Source organism: Zootermopsis nevadensis, unplaced genomic scaffold (genome assembly GCF_977971745.1).
Source record: "Zootermopsis nevadensis isolate Lab colony 2312 unplaced genomic scaffold, Znev_1.0 Znev_ptg000013l, whole genome shotgun sequence".
Classification (NCBI taxonomy): domain Eukaryota; kingdom Metazoa; phylum Arthropoda; class Insecta; order Blattodea; family Termopsidae; genus Zootermopsis; species Zootermopsis nevadensis.
In genome coordinates, this window is record NW_028259145.1 from 6,241,987 (window position 1) to 6,268,842 (window position 26,856).

The 26,856-nt window shown below is 43.8% G+C and overlaps 1 protein-coding gene across 17 annotated transcripts in view; it reads left to right on the forward strand.

Moving 5' to 3' along the window:
• The window catches only part of Sh (Potassium voltage-gated channel protein Shaker), a 349,783-nt gene that overhangs the window by 164,530 nt on the left and 158,397 nt on the right, over positions 1 to 26,856 (forward strand). Inside the window, exon 1 of one of the 17 annotated variants that reach the window (XM_022062094.2) lies at positions 1,543 to 2,346. The exons of the other annotated variants lie outside the window; for them this stretch is intronic. Coding sequence (XP_021917786.1) covers positions 2,240 to 2,346 — 107 coding nt within the window. The 5' untranslated portion in view covers positions 1,543 to 2,239. Of the gene's footprint in view, positions 1 to 1,542; positions 2,347 to 26,856 lie in introns of those variants that run through there. 17 annotated transcript variants of the gene reach the window in all.

Consider the following 26,856-nt stretch of genomic DNA (forward strand, 5'->3'; position numbering starts at 1 on the left):
TGTCATATTTCTGTGTTGCTGACATTACGTGTTGAAAGACAAGACCGGATTTAAATTAATGGGTTTTGAGGCGACATACAGCGGGTCTTTGCGGGGTTCTTGGTGGCGATCGTGACGGGACGGCGATTTGCTCTGCAGCCCAAACACTTCTCTCACGCAAACCGTGCACCACTCCTCGACATGCAGGGTAAAAGAATTCCAGGGGAGACAAACCTGGAGAACGTGGCGCTCCCTTCCCGGTCAATGATATGCAAAAGCCGTGTGGAGAAGTGGTGAGATAGTGCGCCGTCTAACTGTAAAACTATCCATGCATGAACATGACGAGAAGATGATATATCCTCCATCTTGACTGGGGAGGAAACGTTTTACCTACCAGTCACGTGAGACTCGTGACATTTGACGCACACTCGAGCGAGGTGGATGAAATTCATTCTTATTTCAGCCACGGACCTGAGGAGGGCTCATCTGAAGTGTTCTGCGCGTCCGTTCGGCGCTGCTCTGGGACGCAGTGCGTCGTGGAGGTCCGGGTTGGCGCAGTGTTACTTTCAGAGCTAGACCTCCTCACGCATGACAGAACTGGATATCGGTGACACTCGACACTGCCATCAGCAGAACGCAAATGCACTCTTCTGACAGCCAGCGCATGCGCCTAAGAGATGCTCGTGACCACGCGGGGAGTACAGATTACAAAGTTTCTCATTAAGTAATTTTCTCCAGTACCTTGTTACTTCCACTCTCCAAGGGGCAAGGATTATCTCGACTCTTTGTCATCATGATTTTGAATTATTCTTCCATTAATCTTGGAATTAATGATGATAAAACTGTGTGTGTTAAATCCTGCAGTTCATTGTCACTGCAACTACGAAAGAAAAATATTGATTTTAATCGTACAAGATGCACATATAAAATCACCGGAACCGAAACAGAATTGAAGAATCAATACAATATCTGAATTTATCTCACATTACCTCGTTGAGATTTTGTATTTAAAGCTTCAATTTATTTCGTCCGGTCAAAATATAAGTGAAGGGAGCAAATAGTAAAAAGAACGGACGTTTTCGAAATGGACAATACATTCGTAATGTTAAATGTTTCGGGGAAAACGTTTTCCTGTTATTAATTCCAGTTAATTAATGTTAATATCCACCATGTCCAGTCACGGGTTCTTCAAATAACCGAAGTACAGCCTCATCGCAACTAAATTAGATCGGCGTCACTCAGTTATCACTAAATCTCTATCAGCACTTAAATTCTGTTATTCAGCGTTCACTCGTTTTGAAACAAATATTTCGTGTTAGTCTTCCGGAATTATACTGAATTCAAATTGATATTTTGATTTGGGCTCTGTCTGTTGCCGCAAGCATGTGTTTGCAGTTGCTAGGACACGCAGAAGTGAACGCTAGCCCCCCGCACCACCCGCGCCCACCGACCGGGTCTGTTCGTGACGACGTCTGTGCGGGTCGGACCGGTGAGCCAGTGCGCAGGCGCGCGACCTGTACGGGGCCCGGCGAGGCTTCGCACGTAGGAGGGCAGTTTGAATCGTAGATGTAGTACTAGTGGACAGCTCTCACTGGGGCGATGTCTCCGTAATTATGGCATAAACAGTGGAAGGGGTTGGCAGGCGAACGCGTGCGTCAGCGGATCGTTCGTTGTCGGGTCGTGAGAAGTGAAATGAATCACGGAGTGGAGCCGTACCTCCGCGGCGTAGGTTCTTCGACGTCCACATGTGGTTCCTCACCCCGTCGTGCCAGCGTCGCAGCGGCTGTCAGTGCCTTCACGTGACATGTCTTTCGTTGTCCATGATAACACGGGACTACGTCTGGATAGTTTCTGTTTGCGGTGTTTGATGGTGCGAAGTCTTCAAATGGTAATGCAACCACCCATCGCCCGTCATTGATGTTTTCTGGTCACACATAAAAGGCGACCGCCCCTTCTCGGACTACATTTGCTGGTACAGAAATGTTTTCTATTCGACGCTCCAAGTGGTCCCCACGTGTACCGTCGTCCATTAGTGTATCGTAGCAACGGAGCTGTGGTGATGTCTTTGAGTTCCCCGCCATCTGCTGGTACGCCTTCTTCTGCAGCGCGTTTTGAAGCTACTCGCTGATGGCTAAGCCTTCGGGAGAACACAGCCCATTGCTCTCAAGTTGATGGGGCCGGAAGCCGACTGAGGACATTTCTGGCGTGGTGGGGCAAGGCTCCACGGCACGTGACCAAAGTGCAAGCCAAACAGAGAGGGATGGCCGCCGTTGCGGGAATCTACGGCATCGGTGACGAGGGAGGCGGCAGTCGGTATTCCAGGGCGTTCCTCGACAGACACACCATCACCACCGCCTCCGAACACACGTGAGTCCGCCCCTCCTCCCAACCCAGACAACTTTCGTATTGCAACAGCTTTGTGTTCGTTCGTACTTCTGCGTGCATCTCGGCGTTCTGTGACTGCCGTGGATAACCCATTGTCTGCCATTCGATTTGTTACGCAATGCATGTTTGTGACGTCACGCTTTTATTCGCCAGCCGGATAATGAACCTTCGTTTTAAATCACGTATCTGATTCGTAGATTAAGTTCATCGTCTTCTGCGCCTAACACCACTGACGTCATAATAAGTATAAGCTTCAACTTCCATTATCGTGTTGAAATGACAAACATCTGAGAGGTAAGTTACAAACTCCCAGTAGGAATTCTCTGTGCACTGCAGGTTGCAGTTTCATGCTCCAGGCGCAGATCAGTCCAAGGTCGCCCAGATGTTTCCATGCAGCCTTTTTAAAACCAGAAACGTGGACGTGGCCTGTGAGTCACGTTCTGTCTTACATCCATATCTTGTCACCAGAATGCGTGACAGAACTGGAAAGTAGAACATTTTAAGTGTTTGGGCTCGAGGAAGTTACGGGGTTACTTCTTAGAGTACATAACACTCCAAAGACGTTTTCCACGCAGGCCGAGGTCGTTGTTGTACTAAGACGATCCATTGTCATTGTTGCGTAGAAATGTAACAGTGGTCGGTCTTGCGCAAATGCGATGAAATGTTCGTTGTTGTGCAACAATGGGAACTCTGAATTTAATCGTTACGAAACAGCGGTTTCCAACAATGAGTCCAAGAACGTGAGGAACCTAACTTAGAAATCCGCTGCTTACAATTAACTACGGAATCTGGAATTTTACTTGTTTAAAATTGGAATATTCGCTTGCCTTGGTCTAGTGCGTGGCTTTTCCATTTAGGAGAAATTTACAGTGTATATTTGTGCAGTTTTGTATTAAGGTAGCGAGCATTGCCCATAACTTTTACTCTGTAACACTAAAGCAGAAAATGGTACTCATTGTCACGAAATTAATAACATTGTTGACTGAGTGAATGCAATTGGAAATAATTGGAAATTATTGTGGAAGGAGATTCTTTTCATTTGCTTATATTTCTGCAAGGATTTCTTTTGTGAAACACTGGGAATTAAATAAAACTCATTTTATTCTCAAATTTTCGTAAGTACTCGCAAGACTTATTGAAGAAGTGTAAAAATGCAGCACGTTTGATGGAAAGATTTTTTCATTGAAAATGTCGTGAATGGTGGCCTTGAGGGAGACGCGAAGCACACAGATCAGTTGTAAACTCAGTGCTGCCAACATTGCTTTCGATTTGTGATCTTTCTCCTGTCTGCACGTTTTTGTGGATCGTCGGAGAGCGAGCGAGGGAGAGAGGGAGTTGACCTTGACGAACCACACCGAAACCGTTGTTTAAAGCAGTTCGATATTATAACTCGAACTGAAATGTTCGTACGGCGGTCACACGACTCGCTCTCTGGGGCGTCGGTCGTTACGAGGGAGCTCCAGAGGAAGGCTTATTACGATTTTCCACGGAAATATTGAAGTTGGCGTACTTTGATTTTCGGCTTTGTCTCTCTGGAATGACGTACCGCGAACATTCATGAATTAACACGCATTTAAAATAGCGCTTTTATAAGAATTTTTCAATTACTCTCCTTGTGCGTTGTACCAAATGCACATGAATTGGACAATTAGAGAAGATGTCATAGTACTGGAGTTGTAACATCTTCATGCTGCAGAAGCACTACAGAAGTTGCTTAATCGAGACTTATATTTCGTATTCAACTTGGTTTATTTCCATAGGATACAAATCTTTGTGACACGGTGGTCTAGCGGTGGTCTAGCGGTTAGAAGGCTGGCCTTGTAATCCTGGGGTCTCGGGTTCGATTCCCGGCGATGCCCGAATTTATAACTTGTGTTGGGCAAGGCCGTGGTCTAGGCAACACGGAGTTTTCCTCCGGGGTTTCCCCGGTTTCTCCGTGGCATCCCAACAATTACTCCATTCACACACAGAAGAAGGCAATGGCAAACCACTTCTGGATCATCTGCCAAGAACGTATATGAACAGTTCCCAGTCCGAGAAAAGGATGGAAGGATCCTGTTCATATGGACCTGTCGTCAGATAGAACACTACAAATAAAAATAAATACAAATCTTTATTTTTGTGCGAGCAGAGGACGCTGTCTGCCCTGTTGAATGTTATTATTATTTAGTGTTCTGTCTGACGACAGGTCCATATGAACAGGATCCTTCCATCCTTTTCTCGGACTGGGACCTGTTCATATACGTTCTTGGCAGATGATCCAGAAGTGGTTTGCCATTGCCTTCTTCTGTGTGTGAATGGAATAATTGTTGGGATGCCACGGAGAAACCGGGGAAGCCCCCGGAGGAAAACTCCGTGTTGCCTAGTCCACGGCCTTGCCCAACACAAGTTATAAATTCGGGCACCGCCGGGAATCGAACCCGAGACCCCAGGATACAAGGCCAGCGTTCTAACCGCTAGACCACCTCATCTTATTATTATTTAGTGTTCTGTCTGACGACAGGTCCATATGAACAGGATCCTTCCATCCTTTTCTCGGACTGGGACCTGTTCATATACGTTCTTGGCAGATGATCCAGAAGTGGTTTGCCATTGCCTTCTTCTGTGTGTGAATGGAGTAATTGTTGGGATGCCACGGAGGAAAACTCCGTGATGCCTAGACCACGGCCTTGCCCAACACAAGTTATAAATTCGGGCACCGCCGGGAATCGAACCCGAGACCCCAGGATTACAAGGCCAGCGTTCTAACCGCTAGACCACCGTAGTAGGTTGTTGAATGTAAGAACTGGAAATTTTCTTTCGCGAGTAAGTGAAAGTAAGGACGAAATTGTTACGTAAGTTGAATGGCGGCTCTAAGTAAGTGACGTCTCCAGTCCGTGTCGTCACTCGGTTTCTTTGTAAACGTTTCGTCTTCGTAAATTTTTCGTGGCACAAAGTCTCACCGAAAAAAGTGTGATGGAACTTATGGTATTGAAATCAGCAGCCTCGCACTTTTATCCATAAAAGGCGTCGCTGTGCTACTTTAATCTTGACAGGTCCTGAAATTCGTTTAAGCTGAACACCTCGTCATATGAGACCCCCCCCCAAAAAAAAAAACTCCTCCGTCTTCCCTCATTTATTCCGTTTTTTGCAAATACTCAATGCCATTAAAATGTTGAATGAAAAATATTTGATGAATTTTGCACAGCGTTTGTAAGCAGTTCTGAGTCGAAGTTTACGTTTTTTAGTTGAGCGATGGTCTGAACGTGGAAGCCGGAATTAACAGCCCCAGTTAAGTAAAGAAGATTTGGTTTGTTCATCGCAAGAAACAGTGAAGTGTATTTTACTGCAAAAACGACAACCCTGCCATATTTTTTAATTAAGTGACTTTCATGATCTGAATTACTGGATGTGATGCTGAAGTTTTAACGCCATTTGAGACGTAAATCACGGCGAAATGTGTAGACAAGAACAGAGTGGGTTGAAATTATTTCTCCTATTATCATCATGACGCCACGGTGGTCTAGCGGTTAGAACGCTGGCCTTGTAATCCTGAGGTCTCGGGTTCGATTCCCGGCGGTGCCCGAATTTATAACTTGTGTTGGGCAAGGCCGTGGTCTAGGCAACACGGAGTTTTCCTCCGTGGCATCCCAACAATTACTCCATTCACACACAGAAGAAGGCAATGGCAAACCACTTCTGGATCATCTGTCAAGAACGTATATGAACAGGTCCCAGTCCGAGAAAAGGATGGAAGGATCCTGTTCATATGGACCTGTCCTCAGACAGAACACTAAATAATAATAATAATAATTATCATCATAGTAATATCATGTCGTAGTTGGGTCATATATTCATATTTCCATTACTGTGGACAGTTGAAATCACTGACCTGAAACGAACATGTATTATTGACTTAACTAATAACGCTAGAATAGTTATTATGGTTACTTTAATGCTACTGCTAATAATAATGAAGGTTATGTTTATAGAATATAATTACTGTCAACTTCGTCTACGAATATAATTGTGCGGTAATTATTTTCGCCTACACGCTGACGAAAATGGAACCCACGTCGTACCGCGCAGACGCAGTGCGATCGTCAACTTTTGGTCCGCCATGTATCATCACGAGGATCTCAACCGGAAGAAGTTGTCCGTACTTTTTATCTCGACACGTCTACTCAAGGGGGTTTGATATCGCGCCAATTGTGAACCGGGTAAAATTGTGATTAAGGAATTGACGGCGGGAAACCTTGGCTCAAATATTTCGGTATTCGGCACGTAAAGTGGGTTTGATGTCGCGTACCTCAGTGTTCACACCGATTCTGACGTCCACCCTGATAGGCGGATATCGGGGTCTGTCTACTGGGGACAGACGAGGGCAACCAATTTCTCAATTCCGTTCTAGCGCTGAGGTCCTCCACATGTTTAATGGCGTTGTTGTTCAATCTCTGGTTAAAATTATAATAGTCTTATATTAACAAGAGTTTCTTAGGCTGTTCTCGGAGTTCATGTTCACGATTTTTTTTTGTTTATGGTCGAATCCATCCCCGGCCATATTCTGTCACCTTGACAACAAACGAAAATTTCGTGTACGACAAAGCCTCGAGCCCCATTTGTGATCCCAACCTATCTCGGCGGAAATAATTAATCACGTAGTACCAATTAAGTTTCGATCTGTTGTGCGTTTGAGTGGCAGTTTCAAAATGTAAAGTACAATGTAATCGCACAGAAACTGGAAACATTCAGTCCGAACGGATTCTGTTTCAGTTGGTGGCTTTTAAAAAAAATGCTAGCCTTATTTGGGCGGTATCAGAATTGTAGACTTCGCAAACGATTGGTTTATACGAGGTGCGATCGGAAAGTTTCAAGACTGTGTCAATATCGGGCGAACCGGATGTAGTACGAGCTTCTGCCTTTAGGGGGTGCGGCCTACATTCATAGTGAATCAGTGTGCCAGCCTGCATCATCGAATTAGCATTTCTTTCTTAGTTACTGGCGTTTTGGTAGTGCATTACACCGACCCTCCTGCGATTTCGGAATGGCGTGTGCATCAAATTTTGCCAAAGACTCGCCAAAACGGCTACGGAAACCTATGAAATGCTAAAGCAAGCATTTGGGGAGTCCGCAATGGGTCGTGCACAAACTTTTGTGTGGCATTCACGTTTTAAAAATGGCCGAACCTCCGTCGATGATGACGAGCGTTCTGGACGACCATCTTCGAGCACAAGGCCCGAAAATGTTACGAAGATTCGGCAGGCCATTCACGAAGATCGACGTCGTACCATCAACGACTTGTGCGACATTGTTGGGATAGGCTATGGGACCTGTCAGCTGATGCTAAAGGAAGAACTCCACATGCGACGCATCGCAGCCAAGTTTGTGCCAAGGCTCCTGTCTGAGGACCAGAAGCAGAATCGACTTCTCGTTTGTCAGGAGCTCAAAGATCTTGCAAGAACCGACCCCAACTTTCTTTCTAAGCTCCGTGTGACTTCTTCCTCTTCCCAAAGATGAAAATTCAGCTAAAGGGAAGGATATTTGAGACGATAGAAGAGATTCAGGCAGAATCGCAGATGGTGCTTGACAGGCTGACAAAGAAAGATTTCCAGGGATGCTTCCAGGCTTGGCAGCGGCGCTGGGATCGTTGTGTTTACTCCCAGGGGAACTACTTCGAGGGTGATGGATGAATTTAATACCTGAGATAAGTGTACGGGTTTTTATAGGCGCAGTCTTGAAACTTTCCGATCGCACCTCGTATGGTAGAAAGTTTATCGAATGGCAATATTTGCATTTTTTTTTCTGAATTAAGACGACAAGAACTTCACACACTTTCCGAGCTGGTTTATTAATAATAGTTCGGCCCCGTAAAATCAATACACTAAGCTGTTCGTTGGAGAACCATGCTAACACGCAAACACCTACTGCATATTTATTGTGTAAAAGATGGCCCAAGTAGAACTGACGTTAAATATTTAAAATGTATGTCTGACTGCGATGTTTTTTGAACGAGTAGTAGCGTTCCGCTGTCTGCTCGTCTGCACTTCCACTCCCTGGCGCGAGGAATTTCTTGTGAAACAGTTGGTAAGAAGCTGGTAGTCGAGGTAAATGCCTGCTCGTGTTAACTCTAGTCTGAACTACTACCTCCGAAATTGCTAGCCAAATATTAACGTACTAATCGGATTAAAGGTTTTCGGACGAATTTTATCATGTCTTCCTAAAGGTTATGACGATGTCATAATACGATCGAAGCTGTTGGGTCTTTCTGGACTTTGTCCATCGTCTGATGTTATAAATTTACACAACGTTTCGAGGACTGGATCTGCTCTCGTCTTCAGGGCAGATCGAGTACGTTCCTATGTAAGAAATAAACAATTTATGGGATGTGCTCTGGGACACATTACGTTTAAAAAAGGAAACATCACATTTACCAGTGCTGTAAGAAGTGTTGTCAAATACTGTCCTCGCGATGTAAAATCCACATCGAGGGAACCCGCAGTGACCCGATGGATCGATTTTTTTCACTGTCAGGTAATGCGGAAGAATGGAAGTTCAGTGGCGTAGGACGCCTGTCATTCGGTTAAATCACGGATATTATCCAATGTCTGCGGTTTTCCAGACAGATATTACTTGTGTGTCTCCACACCACGGCGGCTTCCGTCCAAATCCTGTCTAATTCATTCATCGTTCTTTACGACGTCGTATAATCCGATCTCCTGACAGCGTCCTTAAGTTCGTCGCACTTGAAGGAGAAAGTGTAGTAAATGGAGTGTCATTGAAAAGTCCCTGCTCATTCGCACGTTTTTGATGGAGACGGTGAATGACGTTGACCGCGAACATTTCACTTTTCTGGGCACAGACACCAAAATTATACGTCGCTAAATCATCGTAGCTCTTCGTAAGATTCCTTCTGCATCAGATGTTGTTATGGGTCATAGGTCAGGCGTTATGACTCCTCGACTTGTTCTCAGATTTCGTAGTTAATGTCAGTGAATTGGTCCTAAGTCTAGGTCGGCGTCGAGGTATACGAGTGTCATGACCCCGAATTAGTAAAACACCTCGTATTGTTCTGTATTTGTATGTCGACACAATCACAAATACGTACAGATGTTTTGCACCGAAGATTTATAGAAACTGAATGGTCAGTGAGGCGTGAGACTGCGCAACTTTAGTGAGATTTAAAGCCAGTAGAATCAGCACAGGCGAAATGAATTAGAGAATCTAACTTATCAGCAGACGTTTCGGCGGACAATTCCCAGTTCTTCTGCAGTCGTGTAACGAGCAGGATCGACACCTGCATATTTCTATTGTTTATCTAACGACGCTTTTACAGTAACTCAGACTACACAGCGTCGTATAAGAGTATGACAGTGAATAATGGATTGGAGAGGATGTGGAAGGAAGTGGACGTGGCCTAATTTAATGTACTACCCCGGAATTTGCCTGGAGGCACTGAGGAAAACCACGAGAAACTACCAGTCGGGACAGCCGGTCTCCGGGCCGAGATTTGAACACGAGACCTCACGAATTTGAAGAGACGTAGTGCCGTGGGAAAATCTTAGAGGAGATTGAATGTGTACTCATTGGAGTACATAAAGTTTCTAGGATACGCTGTAAAGGCACGCGCTGCTTAAAGTTGTGTCCTATACTGACGGAGTCAAGACCAGCGACAAGGGGTGTACTCCTCTGCGAAACGTCGATGTCTGCTTACGATTCGACGCGGCGTTTAAACCGGAAGACGGCATTGGCATGTTCGTCGCAGGTTGTGAGGACTTCAGATGTCACGCTGACGTTCGTACGTCGACGAAATTTGGCTTTCGAGATTTCTGTTTCTGAAGTATCCGACTTTGTACCCAGTTCGTTGTGTGCACTCGCAGAACTCTTTCCCTTTTCCTGCAAAGTCTGTTTCGACTGGTCGATTTCGTAGAAAGCCTTATTCGTAATTCTTCTTACAACACTAACATCGATCGAGAATTAAATTATTTGTAATTATCAACTAGATTCAGTTGAAATGATCGATCTATTTACCGGATAATTTGCTTTCTTTAAGCTACTGAGGATTAAGATCGAAGCACTGCTGATCAATTAACTTTATCTTGTAGTAAAGAGACTGATAAGAAGTCTTGCATTCAGAAAGCCGACGTTCGAACACCGAAGGATAACATTAATGTGGATCTCAAGGAGGATGTGTGGTGGTTGGAACTGGGTGTTAATGATCGTTTCCGATGGCAGACTCTGGTATTAGCGAGGGTTTCTATTACCAGAGAAAACGCTCCCTTGTGTCTGTATTGCACTCAGCCTTTACATTGTGTTGCTCACAAATTAGCAAGGCCTGTTGTCTGTCGCATTATCTTAATGAACGTGAACGTCATTCGATTTGTATCATTGCCTGAAATGCTAATTGCCTGACTGGTCTCAGAAGGCGTAATAATAGTGATCATGAGGATTTGGTGTAGAGACATAACATTAGTTGGTGGGGGGGGGGGACACATATCGGTCCTTCCCCGCGCAAAATACGATAAGAGGATTTCTTGTTAGAATGATAATTATGTCATGTAGTAATTAACATTCTGTTCTCATCTTTCCGAATACATGTTATTAGACCTCTCACGATTGATTTTAAGCTTTCAACCTGTATAAAGCAAGATTATGAACTGAGAATATTTGTAAATACATGTATAAAGCTGCCATTTCGTGTTAAACAATCCCATTAGCTCAACACGTTTAATTTGTGGTTAACACCTTTGCCCGCCGTCTGTTTAATGCAATGGCGCGTGGTGATGGGACCTCAGATCTTTCGGAATACTTAAACAACTGAAATAAGATTTTGCTACGCAGGAATGGGCAGGTCCTTCTTCAGTACGAACAGCAATTTCCAATAAAGATACTGAGGTATAACGCGGTGTCCTGAGAAAATTGTTCGTGAAGTCTAGACCAAGGAAAAGAAGTTTACCGAAGATGCGCTTACTGCTTCTACTATCAGGGCGATGATCACCCCCTAACGCCTCGGCGAACTTCTAGTAGACAACACTATTCAACATCCCAGAAGACGGTCATCTTCAGTAATCGATGTCGTAAGAACCTGAAATTCCTCGTTTTCATCTGATAGCCGACACAGTCACCAGGTTCATTTACAAACATCGGATCTGTGGCCAGGGTGAATTTCAAGATGAAGGAACTCTGTTTACGAAACACTGAAGCAAATTAAATCGGCGACTCGAAGTCAGGATAATTTTTCCTGGAGTGGTGCGTGTTGCTGGCATCTCGCGGAAAGGGGCAGTTCTGGCGTTATCTGTGTTCGTACATCTTGATCAGTTACCAAGACGCAAATTCTTCATCGTGATTCGAACCCATGCCTGCACAATTAAGTAGACAGCTCATAATATCATGATCCATGCTGGTGAACACTGAATCACCTACCAGATTGCACGCTGCAAGGTCACGGCATAATCGCACGGCTCTCCAACACGAACACAGGAGCCCAGGGGAGTGAAGACAGCTCAGATATCGCAGCACAGCATTGCCAGAAACGAGAAAAGAGGGTGGGGGACGTTTTCGGAATAGTGTCGCCACGACAGCCGCAACAGTGACGGATATCGAGTTCTGAAACGCCGACGAACACGTGCAAAGACGGCGATGGACTGCCAGAAAAAGGGTGGCAGACCAGAGGATTTCAACAGAAGAACGTTTCGCTTACCAGGTTATCGCCACAGAGCATTTGTGAGAGATAACACGCCCACATTAATTACGTTACCTTGATGTGGCATTCCGCGTGTGTCCTCCTGAGCATTGGTTGGTAATCCTTGCGCACGTGTACGTCATCTGTTGGAACACTGCGTAAGAATGCAAAATAATTTCCATTGTTTAGTTTCGTTATGCCTTGCGTTAGAACAGCGTTTATCAACCTGTGGCACGTACCACTCGTGGTACGCGAGCAAATGTTGAGTGATACCCGAATGAAATAACAAAATAAAAAGTTTATATTAACATAAATAACAGTTGTCCCAAAACGCAATTTGGTTAGTGGTACATTTAATGTGTTAAATTAGGATTAGTGGTAGGTCAGCGAAAAATGGTGAGAGCCCCTGCGTTAGAATAAAGCTTCAAATTTGAAAAGAAATATTTCATAATAAAAGTATTTTCTTGAACGTCCAAAACGTGGTCCACGATTTCTGTGGCGCATTCTTGCAATGTCAGAAAGAAATGTAAAATTTACGTGATATCTGGGCTTGGGAATTCGCTGGCTGAATCGACGCCAATGTAGCGCAAACCGCAATGTTAGTGCCGCTGCAGTGAGCAGTTGCGACCTCTTGAGAGAGGCCAAGGCAGATAGGACAGACGCTCTGCGTCATCGGCGCCTGTGGCAGGAGCCGCGTGACGCGCATGCGCGTCAGGACGCAGCGAAAGCCTTAAATCCGCAGTGTATTAGAGATGGAGAACGAGACATTGAATTTTAAGCTCCCCCCCACACCTTTATATGTCCCCTTGTAAAACGGGGAAGTTTTAAGCACAGTGACATGGATCCAGGGAGATTTGGGGGAATTTGAATTGAAGGTTCTTGGACCGTAGAGAGCCATAAAGACTGGTGTGTGTTGACGACGTTGATTTATTGGGCGGAGATAGATTATGAAGGAAAAGACACGTATATGTTCTATTGGACACGCTTAAATTTAAGTGGAAATGCAGTAAGCGAAGTTTATGACCGTGTTTTGTCATCAGATTAGAGACAAAAATTGTAACATAAGATAGGTTAAAAAATTAATTATTCGGTTTTTGTCCGTCTAATCACAATTCATATTTAAATTACAATTAAGATAATTAAAATATCATTTTATGTTCCTCATCGAACAATCGATTTACAATTGTAACATCTTTTTACAACATGTTTCGGTTTCTATATAAACCATCTTCAGGTGTAAAAGTTAAAATTATAAACTTAAAACTTAATTGCAATTTCTGATATGCAACTTTTTGGTGATGTTCACTTCCAGATTCATTTTTATATTGGAGTGAATGTTTTGGAGTGAATGTTTTTTGAACAGATGTGGCTCACTACTGATCAGTAAAGTTGCATATCAGAAATTGCAATTAAGTTTTAAGTTTATAATTTTAACTTTTACACCTGAAGATGGTTTATATAAAAACCGAAACATGTTGTAAAAAAAAAAGATGTTCCAATTGTAAATCGATTGTTCGATGAGGAACATAAAATGATATTTTAATTATCTTAATTGTAATTTAAACATGAATTGTGATTAGACGGACAAAAAACCGAATAATTAATTAAATTTCACAATATGACGCAACTATATCATCTTATAGGTTAAAAAGTTAAAATATTTGGGAAGTTTGATAATAAATCAAAACTGTATTCAGGAATAAATTAAAAGCCGATGAACATCGATTAAGGTTTACAACCGTACAGTTCAGAACATTTTAAAATAAACAGCATTATAACTGTTTTGAGTGTAGTCTTGTACAGGCGTAAAACATTGGCTTGCGTTAAAGGGTAAATGCATTAAGTAGCGTGGCTGAGGAGAATTATGGATTTAGGAGGAGTGAGTAAGTGACTAGGTGGGTGGAGGAATGCGTAATGAGGATGTTCAGGGTTTGTACTCTTCAGCGGATGTCACTACGATGATAAAGTCGACGGAAAGGTTGCGATCCATAAGAAATTTCCAGAATTTTGGTTGTAAAACCTTACGTGATGAAGCTACTCGTTACACCTCGGAGAATAAGCCGGAAGATAATATTAAAGTGAATGAAAAAGGGGTCGTGTAGGAGGTAGTGGCAGGTGATGTGCTCTTGTGGACGCGGTGATGAACGTTTGCTTTCCTTGGAATTCGGGAGAGAATCACTCTCATCTCTTGAGCTGGCGCTTCGAATTTTGTCTGGGGACTGAAGTGACCTTGGTACAAATGACCTCGAACTCTGGCGAGTTTTTCTGAACTTGCTACGTTTAGATGTTCGTCACGAGAGACGCGGTACGTACTGAGGCGTCATGTTGTGGAATAAACTCTTATGTTACCATCAAACGCCTTTACACGAGAAACTGTATCTTCATGCCTCAGTATTTCGTTCAATACGACATGTTTCGGGCTGACAGGCTCATCTTCAGGTCTCCGTTCACGTTGACGTAGCACTACCCTGTTGTTCAACACTGGAGAGATTGTTGTGGTGATATTTTGAAACTGTATATTGCAGTAATTGTTTCAGTTCTTCCAATTACGTGTTGAGACGTCTTGTTGGTCGTTTATAATTATAGTAAAACCAGTTGTACGAGGTGCGATCGGAAAGTTTCAAGACTGCGCGTATAAAAACCCGTACACTTATCTCAGGTATTAAATTCATCCATCAACCTCGAAGTAGTTCCCCTGGGAGTGAACACAACGATCCCAGCGCCGCTGCCAAGCCTGGAAGCATCCCTGGAAATCTTTCTTTGTCAGCCTGTCAAGCACCATCTGCGATTCTGCCTGAATCTCTTCTATCGTCTCAAATCTCATTCCCCTTAGCTGAATTTTCATCTTTGGGAAGAGGAAACCTTAGAAAGGAAATTGGGGTCGGTTCTTGCAAGATCTTTGAGCTCCTGACAAACGAGAAGTCGATTCTGCTTCTGGTCCTCAGACAGGAGCCTTGGCGTCGCATGTGGAGTTCTTCCTTTAGAATCAGCTGACAGGTCCCATAGCCTATCCCAACAATGTCGCACAAGTCGTTGATGGTACGACGTCGATCTTCGTGAATGGCCTGCCGAATCTTCGTAACATTTTCGGGCGTTGTGCTCGAAGATGGTCGTCCAGAACGCTCGTCATCATCGACAGAGGTTCGGCCATTTTTAAAACGTGAATGCCACACAAAAGTTTGTGCACGACCCATTGCGGACTCCCCAAATGCTTGCTTTAGCATTTCATAGGTTTCCGTAGCCGTTTTGACGAGTCTTTGGCAAAATTTGATGCACACTCTTTGTTCATGAAAATCCGCAATCGCAGGAGGGTCGGTGTAATGCACTACCAAAACGCCCGTAACTAAGAAACAAATGCTAATTCGATGATGCCGGCTGGCACACTGATTCACTATGAATGTAGGCCGCACCCCCTAAAGGCAGAAGCTCGTACTACATCCGGTTCGCCCGCTTTTTGACACAGTCTTGAAACTTTCCGATCGCACCTCGTATATGGTCACGGCACAAATTTCCATAGATAGTACCTCACTAATTAGAATCCACTAAACTTCCTGTCGTATTTGTGGTTACAAATTACATCGAATATGTGCTAGATACCTCTTGCGTAAAACCATATTTCCGATGGTGAAATTTGGTATTGCCGTGTTGGTAATGGACGTATTTGGTTTTGGCTGAACTATCGTGATGTGACGAGTGTGGGTTCCTTAGTCACCTGGCTGTTGCGAATATTGGACACGTGGTCTTATGCCGTGTCCATATAAATCTGGGTTTACCGATAAATATAAATACCCAAAACGACGTTTATATATTGTGACGCGCCGTCTTAAAATTTAATTACAAAAATTCAGACAGACGTGGTAATAAATAGGCTGTATATTTCCAACAATCGATCCTATGAACTATCGATAAGCATTGAACAGTTTTCACCATCAGGGCAGTTTTAACGTCAGCGTGACCCCGAAACTTGTCGTATTAAGACACTAAGAGATGGTTTGTGTGTAATGATGGTTAATAATAATATGTGTCCTGTTTTAAAATGGACACAGTGTTCAGTGGCGCTGATAGTGACTGTCAGGTCTTTTAGTTCCTTTGTAGTAAAATGGCGTTGTAATCACATGGGCTTATGGAGTGTGGTTATAAATGTTCGTTACACTTAAGGATTTATTTTAAATGGAAAATAGGTTGGCAGTAATGATTTCTTAGGACACGAACAGGAAGTGTAAGCACTTTACTATCACTTACATGATTTCATTGTGAGGACCACTGGTAATTCTTCATACATCAAAACGATAATTGTGTAAAATGTCTCCTCAACACATTCCCGAAGCAGGGAAACAAACTGAGTTCGATCCGCTGACCCAGGCGCCACATTTTTTGTCCGCGTGTGCCAACATCTCTCTCTCTCTGTCTGGCACACGGTTGCGCAGAAACATTAGGGCGGTACACCATCTTGTTAAAAGAAGAAGATGTTACCACTGCCTCTTGGTTTCGGGAATTACCTCTGTGCATTTCCACTTCATTTTCTTTGCAGGACGTGGAGTCAAAAGTCACACCGAAGTCATGAATACGGACTGTGTAGTTGGGTAGTTGTTACCCAGGAAGAGGGGGGCTCAATATGTACGTCCATTTAGTTTTTTCCGGGGCAGAACAAGATGGGCATTCTTCTAGTATTAATTGGCACTTGACAGTGACAATTGTTGCTTGTTTACTGATATCTCTTGACGGACGGACGGTGTTCGATTCCCTGCAGGTATATATTTCTATACCACCGCATCCAAATGGCCGTTTGGGTGTCGTACGGTAAGTGGCTATATCGTGAGGCTGACCACTGAGTCCATGGAGTACGCTCCCGAGGTTCAGAACTTGTGGAATTTTTCTCCATTCTACTGTCCGTCTTCATGACGTGATGTCTGAACGCTGGGCAATTTCTCATGACAACCTAACCTAACTTTGCCCTATATGAATTGCAGGCATACTCACCAGAAGTAAATGATTCTCTAGGACATTAAAATAAGCATAATTTTTAAACTTTAGACTTTAACCTTGAAATTCTGACAATCGTCTTTCTTCTTTCGGGCATTTTCAAGAAACGAGCGGGTTATACCTTGTGCTCTTTGTAAATAGGAGATGTTGGTAGGCCTGTATTTTAAATCCGGGTAGACTGTACCAGAAATCGCGCGAACAGATGACAAATAAATAAGGATACGCAGTGATCCCCATCCAACTACGGGTGTTACCTTCGTGATAAACAGAGCTGCTGGTAAATCCAGGGCCTCGTGAGAAAATGTTTAAGTTATGGGAACCGGGACCTCTACTAACATGCTTCAGACACTGACTGATACTATCGATCCATCGCCGCGTATAAAATACAAGTGGTATTTAAAAATTAAATAGACGAAAAATAAGTTAATTTATCGATTCTTCCTTCACTACTGTGGCGTACCTTCGAAATTCACGAGTCACACCACATATGATACGCTAGAACAGTGGTATTCAACCTGTGGTACGCGTACCCCCGGGGGTACGCGCAGACATCTTAGGGGGTACGTGAAATTTAAAAAAAAAAAAAAAAATTATTTTATGATAAACACTGAATAATCAGTAATGTAATTTATTTAATTTATTTTAGATATAGATTATATACTATGTATAACTTGAATTATACACCAACAACTTTGGGGGTACAAAGTTGAAGAGAAATTATATCTGGGGGTATGTGAACAAAAAAGGTTGAATACCACTGCGGTAGAAAATACTTGCAGATTTCAGAATTCCAAAAGTGGTGAGTGTCAGTTGTTCTTACAGTGGCACGCCTGTTCGCTACCCCCGTTTTGCCACCGTCTCCTTCCTATTCAGAGCCTCTGCTCTTGGCAGCGCATTAGAGCAGGGCGTGTGAAGAACGATTTAATTAATGGCGTGTCACAGATGAAAGTGATAAAAATGGGTTTTCTGTGAGCAGGATCAAGTCGGCGAGTCCAGACAATTTTGCTGACCGGAACTGTAGAAGTGAGGTCGGAGAGGTTCAGAATCGCTCGGTCACTGATGAAGCGAACTGTGACACACACTTTTGGTGAATGCCGATATGAAAGTAAACAAACATTACTTCTGAAAGGGAGCCTTTTACGTAATGTGACATGATTAACTGTTCGTGACGGACTTGGATCTGCAAAGAAGCCCCTATTTTTAACAGCGAAAATCAGGTCATGTCGTGGCGTACCTAACCTAAGCCTAGGGTCAAACTGAACACAAATTCCACGTTCATGAATATGCATCGAAAGTACAGACCGACAAATAAGGTAGCCGTTTGTAGGAAATTGGACACCTCATGCGATGGAATGGTCTCCTCGCCCAGAGCAGCGACCATTGGCTTTGTCATCAATACTGAATCAAAATAAATGCTTTTGGCTAACTGATGGTGTGTCATGTGAAAGTCGGCGTCAGTGGAGCGAATCCCAATTTGTTATCACTGGAAATTCTACGCAGCATAATTCAGTCACAGAGATCAGTGTTGTAGGAACTGGCCGATTTTGTGCGAACTCGGTATGAATGTTGTGCCGACTGGGATTTATTTTGGCCGTATTTTAATTTTCTTTCCATTCGTACGTTTATTACTTTATTCCGTAACTTGGTATCATGTCGGCCGAGTTTTCATCGCCTGCAAGTAATAATAATGCCAGGCCTTGTCGGATAAAAATTAAATATAAACACTTTTACTTCCAAATAGTCGTCACCCACATCAGAGCGCATGCCCTTCAACTGGCGAAATTATTAACACTGTGGATGACGACGAATCATTTGAAAGAACTCACATGAAAACTAGGATAAATCGAACCCGGAAATGACGTAAGCATCCGGCAGTTTGCCATTTTGAATTTCCTTGTCTTCCGTTCCTTAGCTTTATTAATTACGAGATGATAATGTTGCGTCATTATTGTGTTGAATATATACTTGCTCAATTTTATCAGTCAAATCACAATAAAATATTATTATTAAATGTTAAAATAATTAAAATATTATTACAATTAACATTTAAATATTTAAAATATATGCTCTAATGTAAATCGAAATATTTGATAGAGATCATTTTAATATATTTTAAATATTTAAATGTTAATTGTAATAATATTTTAATTATTTTAACATTTAATAATAATATTTTATTGTGATTTATTAATTACAGTTGGTGTGTGTGTGTGTGTCACTCGTGTATTAAGCAAAGACGCCAACATGTCTGCCTGATTTGAAGACAAGCCTTAATAAATTTCAGTGACTTTTGAGACGTTCGACTAAATTCAGCGGCAAAACGAAGGTGAAGATTACACGTTCTTCGCTTGGACGTCGGTACACACTCGTAGACGAGTGGGTTTGTGTGTCACTCTGGCGTTGATGCGAAGAATAAAATATGCTAATTCTGGTCGCCGTATCGCGATATTCGTGTGTTTTAGTCGCACAAATTCTCTTTTTAATTTGTGGGACGCGAAGTTGTTGGGCCCTTGCTTGGCTTCTACGCGATTTTTTGTGTTGGAAAGTGAGGCGGACAGAAACGCTAATTAATTAACAGCGTTACATGAGCAAGGTGTGTTGTTCGAAGGTGCTTTACGCTTTCATTTGTAGTGCCAACAAGACCACGCGCCATTTCAGACCACAAAGTATCCATTTCATGGATATCGTTACCCGGGGGAACTTTTTCAGGGAGTTTTAATTTAACGATAGTAAGCAGAGCTCTTACTGAAATATCAGTTCGCCGTTCATAGTCACAGTCACACAGACCGTGAGGCGTCGACCCGTTTCCTAAGCGATCCGCAGTCGCGTAAGCTTAATCGATCGGCTAGCACAGCGGTTCGTAACCTCTTCATTGCTTCTGACGAGTCGCGGTGGTTCTGTATGCCGGGTAGCAAATTAATTACGTATTTTAGGCTGAAGGGCACAGCTTATATTCACTTGTAAATGGATAATATCCGTATTTATCCACACAACTGGATTTATTGTGTTTTGTTGTTTTAAGTAGTTTCGACTTAAGCTATCAATACCACAGTAATTTTGCGCAGTCATGTTATAGGGTTACATTACATAATTCTTTTTTCATTAAAATGTGTCTTTTTGCGATTGTGCATGTATTTATTTATATCAACGTTCGTCAGAAGCAGAACATTTTTGTAATTCTCGCGTTGGTTAATTCCCAGATCAAGTGAGGGACGGCATAAAAAGGTTATGAGGACCACATGCGATCCGCAGGTCGCAGGTTGCCGGCCGCTGGATAGAATTGAAGGTCTCGAAGAATGCGAATTACAGGCAGTGCTTTTATTTAGTCCATTTTTGACGCCAAGACGACTTTGTGAATACTCCAAATAGGACAGCCAGTTCGCAGGCTAAAACTCCCTATAAGTATTTTATTTAGTGTTCTGTCTGACGACAGGTCCATATGAACAGGATCCTTCCATCCTTTTCTCGGACTGGGACCTGTTCATATACGTTCTTGGCAGATGATCCAGAAGTGGTTTGCCATTGCCTTCTTCTGTGTGTGAATGGGATGCCACGGAGAAACCGGGAAAGAAGCCCCCGGAGGAAAACTCCGTGTTGCCTAGACCACGGCCTTGCCCAACACAAGTTATAAATTCGGGCACCGCCGGGAATCGAACCCGAGACCCCAGTATTACAAGGCCAGCGTTCTAACCGCTATACCACCGTAATACTATAAGTACAGGTTAGAAATTTGCCTAACTGTTAGGAGCTTCTGTCGTACGCACGCAGACAGAAGTGGCGACACATGGAAGACAATTAAGTAATGTTACTGATAATACAGCAAGATTGGAATATTGTGCTCTTTTGGAGTATACCAACATTATAAATGTGTTCTCACGCCATATCACATTCGATGACGTCATCAGGGCTACCAAGAAAACAGGAATACAACTGTGATATCAAAGAAAACAATGAAATCGAAGGTCATTGTTTAAATCGTGCGATCCGAGGCCATTCTTGCGACACTGTGTCCCAACAGTGACCTCGGTTCACAGTTTTGAAATAGTTTGACCCAAACAGTGGCCAAGATGGGGGAAGCGAAGAAGTCGCGGACCAGTAGGCAGGAGGGCACAGCAGGACACTTCTAGTTCCACTGTTTCGCGGTGGGCACCTTTTATGTGATCACCCCGCACAATCCCCGTGCTGGAGGATTACCCCTTGTCGTCTATCCGAGACGGCTAACTCAATATATTAGCGGCTGCCCTGCACATTTTGTTCAAAATTACTCACACAGACTGTGAAGTGACTTCATAAATGTTTTATGATATCAAGACGGAAGCCGATGTGGTGACAGACGAGAAGGGGCGGTGACAGTCATTGGTCGGTCGTTTGTTAAGTGTCACGTGGATGTTTCGATTCGTTTCCAGGCACTGAATCGAGATTCTCGTTGAGCGATTTCTGTCGACCGTGTTCGTGTCGTGTGAGATGGCGTCTGTTTGTAGATAAGTTACATCTGTGTAAAGGAGGACGCAGCTGTAGGCCCCGGTGTGTGGTAAACGGCGCAACCATCGTCTGAAGAGATATTTACTCCCTGTTCGTTTCTTGCACGCGTGACGCGAACTTTGACGACTGTGGTCTGATCTGACCTGAGTGTTACATCCGCGGTCTCTGAACACGCAAAGTGACTTGACCTTGTGTGGAGAAATGTAAACTAACTTAATTTATGCACCACATAGTGTTTCTGTTTGTTAACCACCCACAGCGTGGATTAAAATGAAGTTTCCATGGTACCATTTGCTTCCAGGGTCTGAGAAAAGTCACGAAACATGTCAGAATATCCGGCAGTGAAACGCAGTGGGACGGCGAACTACTTTCTGCATCGCATTGTCCTGTTGCTTGTAGGCGCACTGATCTGATAACGCCACCTGCATGGAACGTGTTATCAGGGTTATGGCATGGGCCTACTTTGAATTATGCAACACGTCTTCCTTGAGATTGTGTGAGCGGTAGGAATATTATTTTCGACGCGAGGTGATCCTCGAAGTGCAAGGTTGAATTCTCTTCATGGTATTTCGTTCTGTTCGTGCAGCGAAGAAAATAACATTCCATGTGAAATTTAACCTTCTTTATTTAACATTGGAGGTCGCTTAGTGCTTCATTTTTTTATGGCTTCTAACTTTACGTCTGTAGAAAATCCTGGTTTGCATGCAAATAAATTGACGTGTCTTATGAAGGCTGAGAGAAAGGATGATCTGTTTCGTGTGCCGGACGCCCGCAGAGTGTCTCTGGAGGCGGCGAAGCGCTGTAAGGGATTACGACAGGGGACATCGGCCGTGGCCGATATTAACTGCTCACCGTTCACAAATCAGCACGTTTTTCTTTCTCTGCCTTTCCTTAAGCCGACTTATTTTGCCGTCCACCTTCATCTGCCTCTCTCATTTTTTTATTTTCTTCATTCTTTGCTTGTACTTACTGATCGTTGCACCTTTCGCCTCAAATTTTCGGCCCACGTTCCGGTTTGTGGTTTTTATTCCCCTATTCAGAGTCTCTGATAAACTTGTAAATCCCCTGCGCTCCCCCGGATTCACCACGTGCGCTGATCGCTGGTCCCTGACAACGCATTTGTCGCCAGCCGCTGGCTTCCCATCACCACGTCCTCGCTAACTCCTGTCGGAAGTTCCACAGCGACCACAAGGGTAAATACGTGTCCGGCTTTCGTTACGAAATCCCAAAAAGTCTGTAAAAGTAACTCCACTTCACGATAATTTTGTTGAGGTCAGCCAGCAGATGTCAGCTTATTGATGTCTGAGAACTCTGCGCTGACGAGTTTCTGAAATAACATGGAGGAAGCGCGGAAACACACAATGAGGACCGCCATATTGATTTTTTCGCTTCGTATTCTTACTGTGATCAGATCTGAAAATAGAGGGCGATAAGTCCAAAGGAAGTGGACATCTTGCGAAACCTAGTCGTTTCGGAGGATAATATTAATATGGATCTTGAAGTAATTTTTATGGATGTTAACTGCGTTCATGTGGTTAGGGTCCATTGGCGGGTTCTAGTAAATCCGGTAATGAACCCTGTGGAGTTCAATAAATTGCGAGCAGTACCCCGACCAGTTGAACGATTATGGCATTAACAAGAAGGCCTCAGCTTGACGTCGTTAGTGTCTGTGACTTTTCTGTGAGTTGTGTTTACGCTTCGGTTGGAACATTTAACAAATCGTGCGTGTGACATCACCATCCCGTTTAAGACAAGCAAGAATTCTCCAATTTTCTTTTGATTTTCGAATTCTGCGTCTTTCTCCCGAGACGTCTGCCGTCTGAGTGGGCCATCTGATAAGCAAGCCTCTCCACCCGTCTACCCATCTCTCACCCCTTTCACAACTCCTCCGTTCTTATTTCCGTCCGTGTGACATGTTCCGCGAACCTGTTGCTTCCATCTTGATCTGCCAGGGTGTAGTCAGGAACGTACAGAGTACGCCGATGGACGAGGACAAAAATGACGACAGGAAACAGCCCGACTCACTTGAACAGTGACCAAATCGGTCAGAGGTCTGAAGTGAGTTCATTTGCCACCAAAGCACCAAAGTTGAATGAAGGTCACATAAATCAATGCGCAGTCACGCCGCGCGCCCTAACAGCGAATAACTGGAGGACTTGACGTGTTTCGTTTCGTGAACAGCTTCTCCTCTCTTCGAGGGTCGGGCTTGTTATAAACCCAGGTACTCTCAGCCTGTGGGGTCGTGCATGCGGCTTGCTTAGTACGGTTCAATAAAATCCAGTGAAGCTATTAATAAACGTATTATAAAAAATAAAAAGACAGCTAATTTTACTTACTGTCAGCCGCGTTTCTGTCTTACATGGTTGTACACTGTTTACATATTTGTTTTAAAAATGAATAATTATAATAAATATATTTACACCCTTGATAAAGAAAGAACACGAAAGGAACACTCGGTAAATCGCGTAAGAGATTAAAATTACTTAAAATGTGTTTTCACGTGACCTAAGCCCTTTATGCACGCGAATCGTATGTTTGTACCCTCCACTTCTTTGTCTCGCTTGAACTTTAGTGCGCGTGTTTTTACGTCCGATGCGGTTTCGAGCCTCTTTGATCCACTCCACATGTGGCATGTTTATTTTGCGGTTTTACATCCTCTTGGTGCTAGTTAACCACCACTCAAAGTGCATTTGGCTCAGTTTCCAGTGACCAACGATGTGGAGTTCGCCCCTTTTTTTGTTCGCCGCGTGTGACGTCACACAGCCAGTGCCGATGAAATTCGAAACAATTCACATTCGCACAGCGTATTTATTCATGTCCTTTGAAGGCAAAAATAATGGGTTTTTTATCTTAACATACGCGGCGCACGCCATGATCGTCTCGTCTGCATCCTTCGATTCGACATAGTCAGGTCGATTGTGATAGTCACTGGATATCACCCCAATCTCGTAATTTTTAATTTTCTATAAAGAACTTGGCGAAGGAGCGAACTTGTGACGTCGAAGCAGCACCGGTGCCATTTGGTGTGGGGTCTTAAAATAATTTGTGGTAATAAGTATTTGACCTAATTACTGTGCAGAATGAAACGTAATAAGGCGAAAGATCTTTTTGGCTTTCAGTTCCAGTGTGACGATGACTGGTGGATGAACTATTAGAGACGTAAAAATTTGTGTGAACGTCCTTCAAAAACATAACTACGAATGACCTTGAAATATTTCTTTGTGAGTGAGCAGTTACAAACAGGACGACAAATTTGTCTCAGATGAAAATCTGTGTTTTTACAATATATAAATAAATGTGATGTCGATATCAACAATAATAATATAGCGACGTAGTTTTTTTTTCATTCGGTCACTTGTTTGTGAACGCGAGCGGCAATAAGCACTTCGATTCTTCGAACGTCTGGACGAAAGTCCCGGACGCCAACTGTGCCGCTGTAGATCGTGTGAAAGGATGAATACGACTGTAATTTTTCCTGTAGTCTTCTATGGGTGTCACACTTGGTCTCTGACACTAAGGGAGGAGCGTAGACTGAGGGTGTTTGAGAAGTGGTCGCTGAGGAGAACATTTGGACCCTACAGGCCTGTAGCCCGCATGGGAATGAAGAGGAGTAAAGTAAAGTTTGTCCCACTATACGCCATGTAGGCGCTTGAGGGGAGAGGAGGTATAGCTCCTCTCTTCCTTGACCTCGGTGAGTTGTCAGCATCACTCCCCGGCCGACTTTACCCCTGGGAAAGGACCCCGGTACTCATTGGACAGGAGGCTGGGTGGGCCCCAGAGCCGGTCTGGACGCAGAGGCTAGAGGAAAAATCCTCTGCCCCCAGTCGGGGATCGAACCCCGGTCGTCCAGCCCGTAGCTAGTCACTATACTGACTGAGCTATCCCGGCTCATAATGAAGAGGAGTCCATACAGGATTTTAGTGTGCAAACCGGAAGGAAAGAGACAACTAGGAAGACCTAGACATAGGTGGGAGGATAATATTAAAATTGATCTTAGGTAAATAGGATGCTGTGGTATGGACTGGATTAATCTGGCTCAGGACAGGGACCAGTTGCGGGCTTTTGTGAACGCGGTAATGAATATTCGGGTTCCATAAAATGTTGGGAATTTCTTGAGTGGCTGACCGACGGAAGGACTCGGCTCCTTGTAGTAAGTAAGTAAGTGTGAGGCGGAAGGAAGGTACTTGTCCCCGTTGAGATAACGGGGTGCCAGTGGCCCCACCCTCTCTTCTTGCGCTTCTGACCTTTTGCAGAAGAAAACAGTTTCCGGCGAGCAAAGGGAGGTTAATTAGAACGCAGCCATCAGCTTAATGCTAGAGGAAGGAAGGAAGCGATCTAGAATACTGATCTAGAGTTGAGTTGCTTCGTTCGTCCCTCGTGGCAGATAAAATGCCATTAATTAAACGTTCGGGTCGATAGTACGCTGTTGTGTTGGACGCAGAGGCCGCTTGGTCTTGGTCGCGGTGTCTTGATCTCCAGAACACTGGGATTGTTGGTTCGAATTCTGCTCGAGGGATGGACGTTGTCGTGTACGAGCTGGCCACTCGTCCAGCCAAATGTCTGAATTCCTCCAAGAACCACACGCAAGGCGGCCATGGTCCTTCAAGGACTGTACGGTCACGGAGTTAGCAAAAATTGCTCACAGAATACATCGCAAGTGATATATTACGCTCTTCACTGCGTTCGGAGATTGGGGTGAGAGCTCGCATCTTCTTCCAGCTGCTTTGCCTTGACCGACTGGTACCTGTATCTCAGACCGATTCCAAGCACGCGCCTTACTCATCGCCCTGAAACGTCGGTAAACGTCTACAAGACTACATGGCGCAACAGCCCAGATAACAGCCTTCGTTAAACACGTGTTTGTACGGTGACTAGACTTGATTATGTTTGCCGGCACAAATTGATGGCTGTATCAGCCTTTGAGCGCAGTTCATGAATCTATAAATTATTATTCTTATTGTTATTTTTCCTTGGATTTTGGTATTCTTGGTTAAGATCGGGTCCGCGGGTTTCCGCCAGAAATCTTGCGTTACTGCCCAGTATCGTAAGAAACTTTGCGCTTTCCCTCAGTGTACAAAGCAGAAATCTTCTTGATCGCGCATTTGCGAAAGTTTTGTGATGTCAGTCTCACAATTTCAGACATTGAACTATTTTTTCTTAACACTTACTGTATTTCTTTGGCTATCGACCTCAGTACGTGTCTTACATCATCTTTGCTGTCCACGTGACTTTCATTTTGCAATTTAAACCATGGAAATTATGCTCTGGTTACAAATGTCATCCTCTGGCTGTCGGACGAATGAAGTGTAAACTTGGCTGTCTTCTGGGTTGTAGGTCTTAGTAGTCTGGTAGAAGATTACCAACGGTTC